General features: G+C 35.7%; 1 protein-coding gene across 7 annotated transcripts in view; it reads left to right on the top strand.

The window, feature by feature from the left end:
* The window catches only part of OSBPL8 (oxysterol binding protein like 8), a 143095-nt gene that overhangs the window by 31322 nt on the left and 92542 nt on the right, over window positions 1-19231 (top strand). For 4 of the 7 annotated variants that reach the window (XM_038558501.1, XM_038558500.1, XM_038558499.1 and 1 more), the window contains one exon: window positions 9641-9749. In XM_038558501.1, coding sequence (XP_038414429.1) covers window positions 9708-9749 — 42 coding nt within the window. In that variant the 5' untranslated portion in view covers window positions 9641-9707. Of the gene's footprint in view, window positions 1-9640; window positions 9750-19231 lie in introns of those variants that run through there. The other 3 variants (XM_038558505.1, XM_038558504.1, XM_038558503.1) reach the window with 2 other exon arrangements.

The following is a 19231-nucleotide window of genomic DNA, read 5'->3' as shown; positions in this document are numbered from 1 at the left end:
GTAGGTGTGCATTGTTGTACTTGCTGTACCTTGCTATGAGTTGCATGGCAGTGGAGGACAGTGATGAGGTTGGGCCAGCATGTGCAAGTACACAGCTCAAGGGGCTAGCTGCAAGTGCTTCAGTAGTACAGGCCAGTGACAGAAGATAGGGCCTGATCTGGACCCACAAGAAGCTATGATAGCCTTGGCTGTTGGTGTGCTCTTCTTCTCCTCTTTGGTTGCAGTCTTTCCCAAAATGTGCATGTATATGCATGTGACGATGGAAGCTGGTACCAGACGTCAGGTCAGTGGCATGCAAGTACACAACTGGATGGGCTCAGCTGAGCATATGCATATCAGTGGAGGTCAGCTATGAGATTCTAGGCTGGTATTTTGAACTCAGCAGCCACAGATGCCTGGACTGGCTGCTGGGGTAATTCCCAGACTCAAGGGGGCAGGTGAGAGGAAGGAATATATGTGGGAGACTCAGGCAGCTGGTGTCTGTGAACTCAAATACCTGTTGGGCAAAAAGCTAGTGAAATATGGAGATGTCTGTGCTGGCTTTGGTCTGGTTTGGTCTTTTCTTGTCTTTTATTTTTTTTAAATAGGCTCCACACCCAGTTTAAAGCCCAGTGCGGGGCTTGACCTCATGACCCTGAGATCAGACTTGAGCTGACATAAAAAATTGGACGCCTAACTGACGAGCCATCCAGGTGCCTTGGCTGTTGTTTTTATCAATGGATAAAGTTTCCAGTGCCCTCTGCAGAGCAGGTTACTGGGAACTGTCATTGTTCCCACTATATGGCTGCTAATGGTAGCCCTTGTTTTTCTTCCATGTTCCTAGCCATGCCTATATGTTTCAGCTTCGCCAGTCTCTACTTGGGGTGAAATGAAAGTAGGTCCCTTGTGCAGTGCCTAGAAAGACTGGGAAAGCTGATAGTTGACTTTGCTCTCCCTTTTCTGGCAAGAGGAACTCTTTCTATCTAGGGAATTCCCTCTTGGTACTGAGCAATGCTGGCCTAGGGGAATGGATGATGCAGGCAAAATGAAACTGTTTTCCTTCCTTTTTTTTCCTCCATTTTTCCCCTGAGTAGCTGAAATTTTTTTAATGAATTCAAGATCTCTATCTTAAAGCTATTTTTTGTTCATGGATGGCTAGATAATACAAGGTGAAACGTTAACAGGGTATTGTATTGGATAGTAGTAAAGTAGACAGTGATGAACAAACTTTAGAAGACAATTCTCTATTGATGTTTTCTGTTTCTGCATATCTTGCAAGTAAAGCACTAACTGTGCTTTGTTCTGGACTATCTTTTCAAGGATGATTTTGAATTGTATAGTCTTCATAGACAGAGATAGTGTTTTCCTTCCAAGGAAACGGCAGGCATATTTGTTCCCATCATAAAAAATATGGATTTCTGGAATGCCTGGGTGGCTCAGTGTTTGAGTGTCTTCCTTTGGTTCAGAGCGTGATCCTGGAGTCCTAGGATTGAGTCCCACATTGGGCTCCCTGCATGGAGCCTGCTTCTCCCTCTGCCTGTGTCTCTGCCTCTCTCTCTCTCTCTCTCTCTCTCTGTGTGTCTCATGAATAAATAAATAAAATCTTTAAAAAATTTAGGATTTCCTAAGCGCAGAGTGCTCCTGTATTGTAACCCACTCTTTCTAATAGGCATCTATTGGACCTATGCACATGGCTTTCTTGGGACTTGGAATGGCTAAGATAACTAGATAACTAGAAAAGGTGGGAAAGGTAATTGTAAACATTTGAGAGAATTCTCTAAATTGATAGTTGTACATGTATTTTTAAGTTTTACTTCATTTATAGAACTAACACTAGAGATCTCATGATGTATCATAGCTGTGGCTTAAATAAGAATGGTCCTCAACTATAATATGCACATCTGTGCTCAATGAAAATGCCTTTCCATTCAAAGGCTGGAGGGGTGTGATTGTGTGTGGGTGTATTTCAGTAGTAATAAAATATTTAAGATGTATAAATATTGCTTTGAATACTCACTTGAACTGATTTTTTAAAAATGTAGGTTAAAAAGGCTTTCACGAAATTTGAAAAAAAACTTAGAAAACTGTACTATTTAAAAAAATTTTTTAAAGATTTTTATTTATTCATTCATAGAGACACACACACACACAGAGGCAGAGACACAGGCAGAGGAAGAAGCAGGCTCCATTCAGGGAGCCCAACGCCGGACTTGATCCCAGGTCTCTGGGATCATGCCCTGGACTGATGGTGGCGCTAAACCATTGAGCCACCCAGGCTGCCCCTGTACTATGTTTTATTGGTTTGTTGCAGTTCTTGTAAGTTGCATAGCAGTGATTATGTCAGCGATATTTAGACAAGTGGTAAAACCACTGGCTGTCATGTTGTAGAATATTAAGAGTTGTCAGGAGTCTTAGTAATGGCCATTTTAACTTCACAGTCTTCCTTATGAGGGAACTGAGTTCCAGAGATAGAAGTAAAGTAGTTTGTCTAAAGGTCCGCAGCTAGTTCTTAATAGAAATGTGGACTTGAAGTTTACTAATATTCTTTTTGTCTTACCATGCTACATTGGGCAGGGAAAGTGAATGCCCTGAGAATGGACAAAGAGATCAAAAGTCTGTGTCAAGGTCTTAGGATTTTTGGTATGGTGATGTGAGAGGACTTTAACTGGTACATTGATGAGCATATTAACTTTTTAGAGTTATATATATTATGTGTATTAGAAAAAAATGGAACTTGTGACTCAAATCGGTAAATTTATGGATTTTTTAATAAGGTTAATTAAATTTAAAACAAATATGGGTAAAAAAAAATTAACTGGATGCTGGTAGTACTGGCAAAAGTTATGAAGTTGGTATACCAATAACTATTGAGAAACCCTGATAGGGGCACCTAGAGGGTTCAATGGGCTAAGTTTCTGCCTTAGGCTCTGGTAAGGATCCCAGGGTCCTGGGATGGAGCCTTTCACCAGGCTCCCTGTTCAGTGGGGGTCTACTTATCTCTCCCTCTGCCTTCAGCTCCCTCTGTGTTCTCTCTGTCTCTCTCAAATAAAGATACAAAATCTTTTAAAAAAAAAGAAAGATTAAATGACATGTGTTAAAGATGTTAGCCTTGTTTAGTAGTTGCTCCTTCCTTTTCTCTGTGACTGAATTAGCAATTTATGCCCAAAGTAGAGAAAAATTATTATAAAAATTACTTTTTCTAGAAACTTTTAATGTAGACAGTGAGGCACTGATTTCCCAAACAATGACTAGAGTACTGATAACAAAAGGAACAAAAGAGGGAACAGAGTCTTCTTTAAACTTTGCATTTGACTTGTAATTATGTTTAAATTTGGATGCCCGCCTAGCTTTAGTGAAATGTGGAGAAAGGAGTCTTTAGGATTATGACACATTGTATTCTTTTACAAAAATTTTATTAGACTTTTTTGATCAGAGAAGTAACAAACTGTTTAAAAATTTTTTTAAATGGCAGAAAAAGTGCCTTTTTTCTCAAGCCTGCTCCCTAGGGCCAACTGTCATTAAGTTTGTATTTAATTACCATTTTGACTTTAAGAAATAAACTTTAAAAAAAGATATTTATCAGAGAGAGAGAGAGCACAAGCACAGAGAGCGGCAGAGAGAGAGGGAGAAGCTGACTCCCCCCTGAGCATGGAGCCCAATGTAGGGCTCCATCCCAGGACCCTGAGATTATGACCTTGAGCTGAAGGCAAATGCTTAACTAACTGAGCCACCCAGGTGCCCCAGAAATAAACTTTTTAATTCGTAGATTATCATTTTGATGAGGGAGCAGAAGGCAAGTTGAGGACAAAGCACAAGCTGACACCTCACAGCCTCCCCTCCATCCCACTCCTGGGTGGGATGTGTGTGACATTCCTCCAGGAAACATCCAACTATCTTAATGTTAATGCTCTGCTAGAGGGAAAAACAGCCTTAGCTTGATAATTGCTGAGCCTCCAGTATCCTGTCTTCTTTAGCAAATCACAGTCCTTTTGGACACCTCCCTTTTTCCTTACCTCCCCCAACTCCCAAGTATATAATCAGCCACTCCTCACAACCCTAGTGCAGCAGCTCTTCCTGCCCACAGATCCTATCCCTGTGCTTTAGTAAAACCACCCTTTTTGTACCTAAGACATCTCAAGAATTCTTCTGTGACCAGTTTGCTCTTGAACCCCAACATTTCACATCAATTACATTTTGTAAAGACTGAATTAACATACAAAAGGCAAAGAAGATACAGTAAAAAAGTCGAATCATAACATGACTAATTTAATAGAGGTAGCAGGAAGCAGAAAAGAAAGAAAATTAAGGATAATGCCCTAAATTCCTTACCTTTGATAATAGGAAGCTGAGAGAGACATTGCTAATAGGTCAAGAAACAAGTTTTTGATATTTTCTTGAAGCCAAAGACTACAACTAAACATATATAACCAAAAAATCCTGGAGGGAGAGGGTGATTGGTTAGAGGCTTAAGGTATAAGCACAGTAATTTCCCCCATTTTTCAGGAGTGAAAATCAAAAGATGTTTAAATTGATGTAGTTTTGGAATGTTAGGTCTGGAGCTGATGGCCAATTGAGTTCTTGAGACACTTTTGGTGCAAAAAGGTGATTTTATTAAAGCATGGAGATAGGTCCTTTGGCAGAAAGAGCTGCTGCACCGGGGTTGTAAGGAATGGCTGATTATAAACTTTCAAGTTGGGGGCAGCCCCGGTGGCGCAGCAGTTTAGCGCCGCCTGCAGCCCAGGGCGTGATCCTGGAGACCCTGGATCAAGTCCCACGTCAGGCTCTCTGTATGATGCCTGCTTCTCCCTCTGCCTGTGTCTCTGCCTCTCTCTCTCTCTGTCTCAATGAATAAATAAATAAAATATTAAAAAAATAAATAAATAAACTTTCAAGTTGGAAGAAGGTTAGGGATAGTGTAAGTTTAAGAAATTTGGAAGCAAGGTTTTCGGTACCTTGAGAGGCTAGCTGTTTGTTAGGAAAAGGCCATTTACTACTGGTTAGTAAAACCTTCCTCATGAGACCCTTCAGATGATATCAGTGGGCCATGTTTAGAGGATTGTTAACTATATCTTGGGGTGGGGGTGGAGGGCAGCTCATAAAGATAAAGGAAGTTTTCAAAGGGATTTTTTTATAGGATTCTGAACATTAACCTGGGCTAATGTCAAGCTAAGGTTGCCTTTTGCCTCTGGTAAGATGTTAACATTGAAGCCCTTAAGCTTCTTGAGGAAGGTCATTCTGCCTGTCTCAAGGACTTGTCTGTAAGCTGTAATTTGTAAGGAAGTTTAGTATTTTTCTTTTGCCTTTGTTCTCCATATCAGTAATTAAATGGGGGTAATTTTGCAAATTGAAAAGCAATAATTGAGACTCATTCATTCTATAAATATTGATCCTCTAATATTGAAGTACCCCAGGGATCTGAACTTGGTCCTTTTTTCTGTCTGCACAAATAACTCAGGAACTCTCATCCAGTCTCATAGTTTTAAATTTTTAAATATGAGAGAGTGGAGGTGCGGGACAGAGTAAAAGTAATAAGCTTTACTGTGGGATCAAACTTAAGTTATCAACTTAAAATAGACTGCTATAGTTAGCAGTTGTTATATGTAAGCTTCATGACAACCACATAATAAAAACCTATAGTAAATGCACAAAAGATGAAGAGAAAGGAATATAATCATACCATTGGAGAACGTCACCAAACCACAAAGGAAGAGAGTAAGAGAAGAAGAGAGGAATGGAGAGGAATTATGAAAATAGCCAGAAAGCAATGAACAAAATGGCAGTAAGCACATACTTATTGATAATTATTTTTAAAAATTACTATTTTAAATCTGATTGGACTGAATAGATAAAACATCAATAACAACAACAACGAAAAACAAGACCCATCTGCCAAAAGAGCCTCACTTGAGATGTTAGGACACACAAAGTTTGAAAGGGGAGGGATGGAAAGATATTTCATACAAATGGAAACTAAGAGAAAGCTGGAGTAGCTATACTTATGTCAAACAAAATAGACTTTAAAACAAAAACTGTAATAAGATAAAGATGGGCATCATATAATGATAATGAGATCAATCCAACAGGAGGATGTAACATTTGTAAATATTTATACACCAACATCAGAACATTTAAATATATAAAGCAAGTATTAACAAGACCTGAAGAAGACAGCAATACAATAATAATAAGGGACATTAATACCCCGATATAATGGATAGATGGTCCAGACAGAAAAGCAACAGGAAAACACCACCCTTAAATAACGTGTCAGACCAGATGGAATTAATAGACATAATCAGAACATTCCATCCCAAACCAACAGAATGCACAGTCTTCTCAAGGACACATGGAACATTCTCCAGAGTAGATCATATATGTTAAGCTACAAAACAAGTCTTAATTTAAGAGTATTGAAATCATATCAAGCATTACTTTTACTATAGTGGTTAGAAACTAGAATTACACGAGGAAAACTGGAAAATTTACAAATTTGTGGAGATTAGATAACATGCAACCGTATGAGTCAAGAAATCAAAAGAGAAAAAAAATACCTCAAGACAAAAATGGAAATCTATCAATTTGTGGGATACTTCAAAAGCCATCCTAAGAGAGAAGTTCATAGTGATAAATGCCTATCTCAAGAAACAAGAAAAGTCTCAAACAACCTAACTTTACACCTTGAGGTAATATAAAAAGAACAAACTAACCCCAAAGTTAGTAGAAGGAAGGAAATAGCAAAGATTAGAGCAGAAATAATGAAATGGAGACTAAAAAGACAGTAGAAAAGATCAATGAAACTAAGAGCTGGTTCTTTGGAAAGATAAACAAAATTGGCAAACCTTTACCTAAACTTACTAAAGAGAAAAAGGACTCAAAATCAGAAATCAAAAAGGAGATACTACAACTGATACCACAGAAATACAAAGGATCATAAGAGACTACCATGAACAATTATAATCATATGCCAACAAATTGGACAATCTAGAAGAAATGGACAAATTCCTAGAAATATATAAGCTATCCAGACTAAATCATGATGAATAGAACATCCAAACATCAATTACTAGTAAAGAGATCGAATCAGCAGTAAAAACTTCCTACAAGCAAGAGTCCAAGATTATATGGCTTCACTTGTATATTCTACCAAACATTTAAAGAAGAATTAATATCAGTCCTTCTCAAACTCTTCCAAAACATAACAGAGGAGAAAACTCCTCTTAATTCCTTTTGCAAGGCCAGCATTACCCTGATACCAAACTAGGCAAGGATTCCACAAGAAAAGAAAATTACAGGCCAGTATCCCTGAGGAACATAGATGTAAAAATCTTGAAAAAAATATTAGCAAAACTGAATTAAACAATGCATCAAAAGGATCATACACTATGATCAAGTGGGTTTATTTCAGCACTGCAAGGATGGTTCAGCATCCACAAATTAGTCATTGTGGTATGCCATATTAATAAACTACAGTATAGCTCCTCCGACAGCGCGGGGCATACTCCCGGGAGGAGCTCAGTCCCCCCGGGCCTACCCTGGGCGCCCGCGCTAGGGGCTTGAAATACCGGGGACGAGGACAGTGGTGGAGGCGACGGCGCAGAGAGGGGAGTGCTGTCAGTTGCGGTGAAAGCGTGACGACTGCTCTCCTTTTCCGAAATGGTTAAAGCCCAAGTTCACATGGTAACAGCTCAGAAATTCATGAGGACGTGTTAACATAAGTGACACCTTAACGAGTACTAAAAAATAACGAGTGAGGGATGACTTGAACGTCTGCCTTCCGCTCAGGTACTGATCCGGAGTCCTGGAGTTCCTCGCGGGGAGCCTTTCTTCCTCTGCCAGTGTCTCTGGCTCTGTCTCCGTGCCTCTCATAATAAAGCCTTTCAAAATAAAAAATAAATAAACTACAGTATAAAAAAATTTCCATAGATGCAGAAAAGGCATTTGACAAAGTTCAACATCCTTTCATCTCAACAATGTAGATATAGAGGGAATGTGCCTCAGTATAACAAAAGCCATATATGAGAAGTCCACAGCTAACATCATATTCAGTGGTGAAAAGCTGAAAACTTTCCCCCTACGGTCAGGAACAATGCTTGCTCTTGACCTTTTATTCAATATAGCATAGGAAATGAACCCTTAAAATGGAATGGATAGGATGAAAAAAATTGGTAAAATACTTTTGGAGTTGAAGCTTCCTATGGGTGTTTTATTTTTAGTATTGTCAATTTCTAGGATAATGTCTGTCAATTTTCAAATATGAATTTTAGTGTGCATCTTATAGACATAAATAATTTTTGTATCTGTTTTGGATTATTATTCATATAGGCAATTGAGGTGACAATTCATTGCAATAAATGTTTACTAAGTATGTACAGTGAACTAGCACTGGGTAGATAAATGAGTAGAATGCAGTCTTTGTCCCTGAAGAGTAGATCATGAGAACAAATAATTACAATGCATTGTAATACGTATAGTGAAGAAGTATACCTAAGGTTTATAAATTGAAAGTCCACTTAGCTTAGGCTAATTGTGTATTGGTTATATCAAAGAAACCAAATAATAGCCCTCCAAAGCCCAATTAAAAAGTATTAATATCAGCATTTATACTTCAGTGCAGCCTTTTATACTTGCTAAAACAAGAAAATGTTTTTGGAACTTCAAGAAATGATCATAATTCTGCTGTCTTACTGATTTTGGTTTTGTTGGCGCTTTTAAGGAAGGATTATTAAAGAGGTTATTAGAGACTTTTGAATATATAAAGTTATTATATGAATTCAGCTTGGAGATTTTGTTAGTTGAAATTCAGAAGAAAAAAATTTGTAATAAAGACATGCTTCTAAGACTTTTTGAAATAAAAAGAGCTATAAAAGTGATACATACTCATTGTAAAAATGGGGAAACAGAAAAACAGTATTTTATATATAGTGTTCTGTAATTTGCCTTTTTCACCTAATGTGACCTTCTTTCTAGTTTATATATAAAGAAAATACATAATGAGTCTGTAAAAACCTGCCTAATTTTTAGAAATTCCTGCACAATATTCTATTGTATGTCTATAGTATAATATAAACAAACTCCTAATAATTGACATTAAGGTTGTTCCAGTTTTTTTATATCTTTACTTTGTTGAATATGTTTATTTATCTTTGTGTATTTGTATAAACACATATGGCATAATTATTAGCCTTGCAATTACTGGATTAAAGTGTGCATATTTTAAATTGCCCTTCCAAAAATTGTTATGATCTATATTCCTCTCACAAAAGTGTATGAGAATGCCTGTTTTCCTTCATTCTTGCCAGTTAGCAATATTAGCACACTTTTTAGTTTTTGCCAATGTGATCATGAAAAAAAGAACATTTTATTTCCTTAATTGTAAATAGATTTAAACATCTTTTTAAACTTTGAACAATCTCATCATATCTGTAACTTGTTCTTGCTATTCTTCAGTTGGTATATAGATATATTTTTTCTTCTTTCGTTTTTCTCTGAACCTGAAAGCATTCTTTAAAGCACATGTCAAAATTTGTTTTCTCCATTATTGGATTTCCCAAAAACCTCAGCCTAGGATGATTTCTCCTTCCCAGTAGGCTTACTGCTTTATTTTCCATTTATCACAGTTTTATACTAATCCTAATACGTATGATTTTTTTTCTTCTTCTAGGATTTCCAAATTTACAGGATGGCTGGACATTAATGGAAAGAGAAGCATAAACTTACCTTCTTTCACTATGGATGCAGGTTTGGCAGATGGAGAACCCGATCAAACTTCGGTAAGTGGTTCAAATACAGTGTAATAAGGAACTATCATCTACAGCTGTGAAGTGTTTGATTTTATTCAAATACTTCATTCATTTTATTCAAAAAATGTATTTAAAACAAACTTTAAAAAAGACATTAAAAATAATTATTTATCGCCTCTCCTGATATGAAAAAAACAGATAAATTTAACACTTGTTGAAACAGAACCCAGTCAGTTTTCTGATAGTTCCTTCCTGTCTTCCCCCTCTGCTTACTTGTATTAACTTGATCCCAACCCTTGGGGTAGTAAATTCTTTGGGAATGCAGAAGCCAACTTTTCTATGTTTCATATTGCTATGGAATTATATTGAGTTGTTTGTAAATTTTAACTTCGTAAAAGTCTTCTTCATTTAGACTGAAATGTAGGAGTAGTCTAACGACTGATAGCAAAATGCAATTTTGTTTGCTTGTGTTAACTTATTCCAGCCTTTTCTGAATTTCTGGCTCAAGCTTGTTTAAGTTTCTTAAAGGGTCAAAAAAAGTTAAACTTTAAAATAACTTGTTAATAGAAAACAAAATGGGCATAGAAGTAATTTGGCTTAAGAAGGTTATTGTCACAACGATTATAAAAGGAAAACTGATGGTAGGTTATTTTATTTTCACTATGATTTCAGCAAAAAATTAAAATTAAAGCTTTGTCTTAGAACATGTTTACTTTGCCTTAAATATCTTATTTAAAGTTAATAGATTTTCTTAACTCTTTTACCTGAAATAGTTTTAATTTCTTATTGATAATAAAGAAAATGCCTGTGATAACAACAATTGCTATTCTCTAAGTGTATACTTTGTCAGACTGTCCTCACAACAGCCACTAAAGGTAGATATTTGTTTATTCTCACTTTTATAGAAAGAGAGAAGGGCTCTGAACTGGAGGTTAATTATCTTCTCTAAGACTTCACAGCTTAAGGGGTGTCTCAGTACTTTGCCACTAATGTGTTGACTCTGTGCCTGTCTTTCTGAATAGAATTGCTTAAAATTTGCTGTTACCTTTTAAACTTGTACCCTAAATAGTAAATTTAAGACTTTGTGAGAGAGAGAGAGAGAGAGAGAGAGAGATCGCAAGCAGGAGTAGGGAGGAGCAAAGGGAGCCGGAGAAGCAGACTCCCCGCTGAGCAGGGGCCCACCCCCACCCCCCATCCCAATGCAGGCTTGATCCCCGACTCCAGGATCATGACCTTGAGCCAAGGCAGACACTTAACCGACTGAGCTACCCAGGCACCCCAATGGTATTAAATTCTATACCAGAATACCTGTGCTATATTAATAACGTTTTATTCCCTTTTTTATTCCAAATCCTGTTGATATAGAGATTGGAACAAGATATTTAAAAAGCAGTGAGAACAGTTTTCTTTTTCTTGTTCATTAATTTTCTTTTGTGAAATATTGTAACTTATTTTAGAGAGAATAATACCAGTAATTCCAGTTGAACTACTGAAATATTCTATATTTGAAACTAATCTTGAGATCTACTTTTGAGTTACTTATTTATAAAATATCACCTTTGAACTGCACAGTCTAAGCTAGTTACTATTTAGGTCTAGAAGTGGGTAAGAACATGGGCTTTGTAGACCTTCAGCTACATGTTACAGTCTAAGCTCTGTTGCTTGGTTGTATGATCTGGGTAATTAATTAAATTCTCCAGGTTTTCAGTTTCCTCATCTATTATATAAAGATAATAGTAGTATCTATCTTCCACAATTGTTTTGAGTTTTGAGATCATATATCTGTAAAGTACCTATTACAAAGCCACAGACTTTATAAATAGCCAATAAATAAAAGCTGGTATTCTTATTGTTGATATAACTAGCTGTATTAAGTCTTCTCTCCAAAAAAAATAATTAGAAGGCAGGAGACGTAATAAAATACATTGAAAAAAGCTGTAGGCTACTCAGTAATGTGGGTGTTATACTTTCCCAGAATCTCAGTTTTTCTTCGTAGAATATTGAGGCATTCTGCTTCGATAAAAAAATATATGGGTAAGATTATTCATTCTACTTGATAGAGACAGTATGATCTAGAGAAACCAGAAATTTCTTTGAAAATATGAAGCGGTATGTCAGTATGAGTTGGTAGTGTTTTAAAAAATAATAAAATGCACTAGTTTTTAAAATATTATTAAACTTTTTTTTGAATGTAGCCTTGGGGTACAAATTACTGTGCTTGGTGAAAGGGATGCCAAGAGGTAATACAAAATAGTCTGTCTGAATTAGGTTTATTTTGGAGAAACTAGCTAGATGGATAGCTAAGGCAGTAACAGATTTACTGAGTGTTTTTTTTTTTTAAGATTTTATTTATTTATTCATGAGAGACAGACAGAGATAGAGAGAGAGAGAGAAAGCTCTATGTATGGAGCCTGACATGGAACTCGATCCCGAGTCTCCAGGATCAGGCCCTGAGCTGAAGGCAGGTGCTAAACCGCTGAGCCACCCGGGCTGCCTGATTTACTGAGAGTTAAATGATGGACATAAACAAGGCATAGTTTACAAGCTGTGAAAAGTGGGTGGTTGTTATACACTGGGGGTAGTTAGAAAAGTTTTCTTAAAGAGAATGTAAACTTTGACTAGCACAGGTAAATGGTGAACATAGGATTGAAAATGAGCAAGGAGAGCATTCTAGGAAGGGAGAATAAAAAGAGGCAAAGCTAAATGGGAGAATTAATTGCTTATGGGGTTTTTTTTCTAAGGGACAAATGAATTAGAAAGATTAAGGTATATTGCAAAGTAGTGTTATTTACAGGAATAATAATTTATGAGTCAGAGAGAGACCAAAATTGTAGAAAGTTTTGAGTACCAGACCCAGGATTTTAAACTTGATTGTGTAAGTCATGGTATGTCATTGAGTATTTTATGTAGATAGATGAATCTGGAAGCAAGATATAAAATGATTAGGAAGAGTAAAAGATATTAAGAGAGTATTATAGTGGTCTGGATGTAAGGTTGTGAAAGCTTGGACTCAGTATGACTATTAGTGTCCATTGATTTAATATTCTTCTGGAACGCCTGGGTGGCTCAGTGGTTGAGAGACTGCTTTTGGCTCAGGGTGTGATCCCGCAGTCCCAGGATCGAGTCCTTCTTTGGGCTCTCTGCATGGAGCTTGCTTCTCCCTCTTCCTGTGTCTCTGCCTCTCTCTCTCACTCTCTGTCTCTCATGAATAAATAAATAAATTCTTTAAAAAAAATAATATTCTTTTTCCATAGAGGATTACTTTTTCTATTCCTCTTTTAAGTAGGCTCCACACCCAATGTGGAGCCCAACCTGGGGCTTGAAGTCATGACCCTGAGATCAAGACCTAAGCTGAAATCAAAAGTCAGACATTTAACTTGACAAAGCCACCCACACAACCCTACTTTCTCGATTTTTAAAAAATTCTTTGACTCATTCGTCATTCTACTTGTGTATAGTTCAATTTTTGTGGTAGTTTTGTCTTAAGCAGTAAATACTGAAAAATATGGATTGAATCTCTGTACCTGGAACTAATCTATTTTAGGACACAAATATATATTTAATATGTGTCTTTTGATATTTTGTAAAAGTCCAGAACTTAGATTTAGAAATTAACCACTAAGAAAAGCTTGAGTTAAATTTTTATTAATAGATTGAGGTAGACTATATGAAATATTTTTTTAGATTAAAAAAGTTGAATGTTTTTTACCTTAAGGAAAGTCATTATATCTTTTGAATATCTTATATATTATTTCTGTTGCCAGAAGAAACTTTCTTTATAAGTCTATTACAGGTAAAAATCTTTTGTTGTATTAAAAATGTTTTATATAAATGACTTTTCAGAAAAGAATACAGTTTTTAAAATAAGTATGAATCTTCTCACTTGAGGTAATCTTTCTTAAGATGCTAATGTAAATTGGGTACTTCGAATCAAGGATTTCTGAAATGGAAGGAATGCAAAGATGATTTAGTTCAGTAATTCTTAGAATGTAATAAATGAATATCTTCCTAATGGGCCTAGAGATTATCCAACTTCCCGAAACTTTTCTTTTTACACACTTAAACTAGATGAGTTTTTCAGGATTACTGTGCTTTGGTATTCATAAAGTAAAGTTGGTATGTTATTAGACTTTACTGAGAGCTTTAAATCCTAATCTAAGAACTGTGACTACTATATATAATATTTGGCAACATTGTATAGCTTGTATATTTGGGCATGCAAGTTAATGGAATTGCCCCAGTGTTTGGTAGCATCAAGTATTATTTTGAGTGGATCAGAGTTTTAAATGTTGGAATTCTTCTTCCTTTTATAAATATTATTAGCTTAACTTCGTTGTTATGGATTTGATTAGTTTTGTGTTCTTAGTGATAATTTTGTTAGCAACAGTATTTTAGTATACAAATTTCCTAATAATTGGTCTTTGAGACATGTATGCGTTCAAGTCTAATTATAAATTATCCATATGCTAATTTCTTATCATTCCAAAATATTCTTGTATAATGGCACTTTTTTGTTCTTATTAGATACTCCCTCCATGGAAAGCAGGAATGGATGGAGAAGGACTGTGAAGTCTCTTGTCTAATCTATAATAAATGGACCTCAGAGTTTGAGGGTCACCAAATTTGGCACATTCTCTTATCTAATATTTGTCCTTTAAGACCAGCTTGTTATGTGTTTTGCAAATGTTTAAATACTTGAGAGAGGCTGTTCTCTTTTCTTTCCCTTTAACAAAGGGGGAAGAAGGAAATTAAAGCCTTTTGAAAATGTCCAAGTCCTTTGACTACTTTTCATCCTTCACTTTTGTAGGAAACTTAGAGATCATTTATTTAGTCTAATGATTTACCTAATGTAAGAATTCTATCTATAGTATCCCCCAGCAGCTCATCATCCAGACTCTGAATTGAACATATGATAGATAACATAGAGTGTCAAAGACCGCTTAAATCATTATGTTTGAACTTGAAAAGGCTTCTCTGTTAAATTTCACTGTTGTCATTAGACTAGTTTCCTATTGCCGCTGTAACAAGTTAACAGAAATTTGGTAGCTTAAACCACAAATTTATTATCTTATAGTTCTGGATATAAGAAATCTAAAAGCAAGATGATGTGTTCCTTCTGGAGCCTCTGAGAGGAGAACTTATTTCCTTATCAGTGTTTAAAAGTTGCATTCATGCATTAGCTTATGTCCTTTTACTCCTCCCATCACCTCTTTTCTGGTCACATCTTCCACTGCTCATTTTGATCTTCTTGCCTCCCTCTTTTAAAGACACTGGGGATTATGTTGGGCCCTCTCATGTGCTTCAGGATAACTGCCCTATCTCAAGGTCCTTAACTTAATCACATCTGCAAACTCCCTTTTACCATGCGAGGTAACATTCACAGGACCAGGATGGGAGGCCATTCTTCTGCCTACCGTAGTCATAGTAATAACCCCTGGTGCATCCCAGTCTAGGGGAGTGGGCCCTACAGCTGGGTGATCCAGTATTTGGTCTAGTGGAACATCTTAACCTGCGGAAGTGCCAGTTAGATTGAGGTCCTCAGTTGTGTAAATTCTTAGGTTGCAGAGATCTTCTTACATAAAGTATTAACTAGGAATTTTAGTCACCAATTTGTTACCTACATACTGATTCTGTCATATTAAAGTAGCTCTAATAGCTGCTTGGTAACTCTAAGAATTTATATTTTAATCACATTTAAGAATGATGTTATCTTTCTTGAGCTTTTTATTATGGAAAATTTCAAATGTGTTTTTCAAAAGATGGACTAGTGTAGTGAATCATCATGTACCTGTCACTTGCCTTCAGCAATTATCAGTTCAGGTCGGTCTTCTATTATCTGCAGTCCTACCTTCTTATCCCATTTTTTTTTTTTTGTAGATATTTCAGTCAATATCTCTAAAATATTAAGATTTTTCTTTAAACTTGAACCATAAATACCATTAGTATCCTAAAAATGAGTAATTCTTTTGTCAATGCTTAAACTTCCCTGATTGTCTTATAAATATTAATTTTGTAATCTTTGTTGGCCTTGGTTGATAAGTCATTGAGGTCTTTTTAATCTTTTAAATCTGTCTTGCATCTGTTTTTAATTTTTTCTTTTCAGTTTATTGAAGTGAATAAATAAAGTAGTTTGTCTTGTAGAATTTCTCATCATCTGGATTTTCCCCCATGGTGATTATTTAGTATGTTCCTTAGTCACTTATGTTTCTTGCAAGTTGATCATTAGAGTTAGAGGCTTGCTCAGATTCAGGTTCAATTTTTTTTGACAAGTATACTTCATTGAGAGTGTTGGGTATTATTATTAGGAGGCATATAATATCTGTCTGCCTTCTTGTGATAATAGCAGCCATTGATGATCATAGCCTAGATATGTTAATTTACTAAGGGTTATATAAATTAATATCCTAACTAGCTTACAAAAATGAGGGCTGGAGAGAATAACTGTGACTAGTTGTGAAAGCTTCCTTTTACCAAAACTAACCTGCCTATATTTTGTCTTCTAGACCATTAATCTTTTTGCATTTTACAACTTTACTGAACTTTCTACTAAAGGGAGACATTTTTTAAAAGGATAAAACAATTTTACAAGTATATCTTATATACTTTATCTTCTTTAACTTATGAATATTACAAGTTAATAGTACTTAAATAAATATTTGTAATGTTTGAATTTCCCAAGTGGGAAAATATCACTTAGTTATTTCGTATCGTATGGGTACTTAGATTCTGTCTTATTGTAGCTTCTTTTTTTGACTTGTTAAATGTTCTTATTAGAAACTTGAATAATATAATGTAAAAAATTTGCAGATATATAACAAACTCTAATAAACTCTAAAAGAGATGGAAAAAGAGTTAGTTTTGAAAAAGAAAAATAGCCAGTGATTTACACAGTACATCAGCACAGTACTTCTAAGCCAGAAATATTTTGTATTTCCATTATGCTTGCAGAGCTTTTCCAAGTATGTTTACAGGACTATGTAATTCCTCAAGACCCTTTCAGAGAGTCTGTGAGGTAAAAAAAAAAATTTTTTAATAGTAATATAATGGTATTTGATGTTATTTGCCCTTTTTCTCATTCTTTCATGAGTGTACAGTGTACTTTTCCAGAGACTGTATGAAATGATGATGTCGGTCTGCTGGCTAATAAGAGTATGTGCTGTGTTTTCAAGTTTTCTTAGCTTAATTTTTTTCCTAAGCAGTGTTTTTTTACTCAAAATTTATTTATTTATTTATTTATTTATTTATTTATTTATTTATTTATTTATTTTTAAAGATTTTCTTTATTTATTCATAGAGATGCAGAGAGAGAGAGAGAGAGGCAGAGACACAGGCAGAGGGAGAAGCAGGCTCCATGCAGAGAGCCTGACGTGGGACTCGATCCAGGGTCTCCAGGATCATGCCCTGGGCTGCAGGCGGCGCTAAACCGCTGCGCCACCGGGGCTGCCCTCAAAATTTATTTTTTAGAATAGTTTTGGCATAGAGAAAAGTTATAGAGTTCCCATGTACTTTGCACTCAATTTTCCTTTACTAACTAATTTATGGTATATTTGATATAATTAATGAATCTAGGTTGATACATTTTTAACTAAAGTCCATACTTGATTCAGATTTCTTTAGTTTTTACATATTGTCCTTTTCTATTCAGAATCCCATATGGAATAGCACATTACATTTAGTAGTCATGTCTCCTTCGGGTCCTTTTGGCTATGATTTCCTTGTTTCTGATGAGCTTGACAATTTTGCGGAGTACTGGTTAGATATTTTGCACAATGTCCCTCAATTGAAATTTGTCTGTTTTTCTCTGATTAGACTGGTCCTTATGGGTTTGGGGAGGAGACCACAAAGGTGAAATGCCATTTTGTCACATCATTGTCAAAGGTATATACTATTAACCTGACTTGTCATTTCCGATGTTGACTTTAACCACCTGGCTGAGATAGTGAATTTCCATTTTTAATTTACAATAGGGCAAATATCAGTAGGTATAATCCACTTTAAATAGCAGCTCTTTGGAGTCTTCAGTAATTTCTGGGATAGTGAAGGGATCTGGAGACCAAAAGTTTGCAAATTCCTCAGTGAAGCCATTATCAACTAACATTTTAAGGAAGAATAATTTACAACTTCCTAATATGAAAAGAGGGATCCAGAAAGTGATGGAGATGGAGGCAGGGTAAAAAGAAGAAGTGATAGGGCCTTCCCTTCAGGAATGAGGGAGTGATGATCAAGATAAAACTTTATTACAAAATTGTACCTAGCATTATTATGATCTGTATCTTTCAAGGAGTTTTTGTTTTTATTTTGTTTCTGTTTTCATTTTGACATTTACAGATACTAGTTGAATGCATACTTATTTTGTCTTTGCGAGTTATAATATTTTGTCTGATTCACATCATCTGCAAATAATAGTTTATTTCTTTCCAATCCTTATACAGTTAGGCCTGTGGTTTTGTGTATGTATGTCTGCAGGTGAGAGTTGGTGAAGTGTTAATGGCCTTTTTTATTTTTCTAGAAATTCATCCATTTTGTGTAATTTTCAAAAATTTTTAAGATTTATTATTTTGTTGGTTTGTAGAATCCATCATGTCCTCTTTAGGGCTCTCCTGTTTGGGGGATGTGGCACTTTTGCTTCTCTTTTATCTCTCATGTTTTCCATCTTTTCAGTATCCCCTCTTATTGAATTCCTTCATCACTCTTCCTGCTATTTTATTTGTCTTGCTGTTCAAACCTGCTATATACTTTGTTTAATCATAATATTTTATACCCAGTATTATTGTTTTCATTCATTCATGTGAATGTTTGGTCATACTTCATTTTTTACAGTAGTCTCTCATACCTTTTTGAGCATATTTATTATGGTTATTTTAAGTTTTCAGTGGGTTTGGCTCACTAATTTTCTCTCTAGCTGAGATGCTTCACTTTATTTTATTTCATAGTATTTGGACTCCTTAGGATATTTATTATTATTATTATTATTATTATTTTAATTTTTATTTATTTATGATAGTCACACAGATAGAGAGAGAGGCAGAGACACAGGTAGAGGGAGAAGCAGGCTCCATGCACCGGGAGCCCGACGTGGGACTTGATCCCAGGTCTCCAGGATCGCGCCCTGGGCCAAAGGCAGGCACCAAACTGCTGCGCCACCCAGGGATCCCAGGATATTAATTATTTTTATGAGTTTATGCTTCCTTGTAAATAATATTCTTTTGGGAATATTAATTGCTTTGTCTGATTGATACTGTCCTAAGAATGGAAAGAGCCTGGAGACTCTTTTGGTTTGATAAAGGGAATATATGTCTTAGAGAAGAGAATCTCTTGTTAAAATCATTGCTTCATCATTTTTCATTTGTTCTCCAACCAATATATTCTGTTTCTTAGAGAACTTTTCTGTATATCTTCTCTGGGCATAGCTCACAGCCACAAGCTGCCTCCCTAGTTGTAATCACTTAGTTCATTTGGGGACAAGGGTAGTGAGAGATAGGGGTCAACCTCTTTGCCTGTGCTTATAGTTT

The sequence above is a fragment of the Canis lupus genome, chromosome 15 (assembly GCF_011100685.1).
Source record: "Canis lupus familiaris isolate Mischka breed German Shepherd chromosome 15, alternate assembly UU_Cfam_GSD_1.0, whole genome shotgun sequence".
NCBI classification, from domain to species: Eukaryota; Metazoa; Chordata; class Mammalia; order Carnivora; family Canidae; genus Canis; species Canis lupus.
This window is presented reverse-complemented; position numbering and strand designations above follow the sequence as displayed.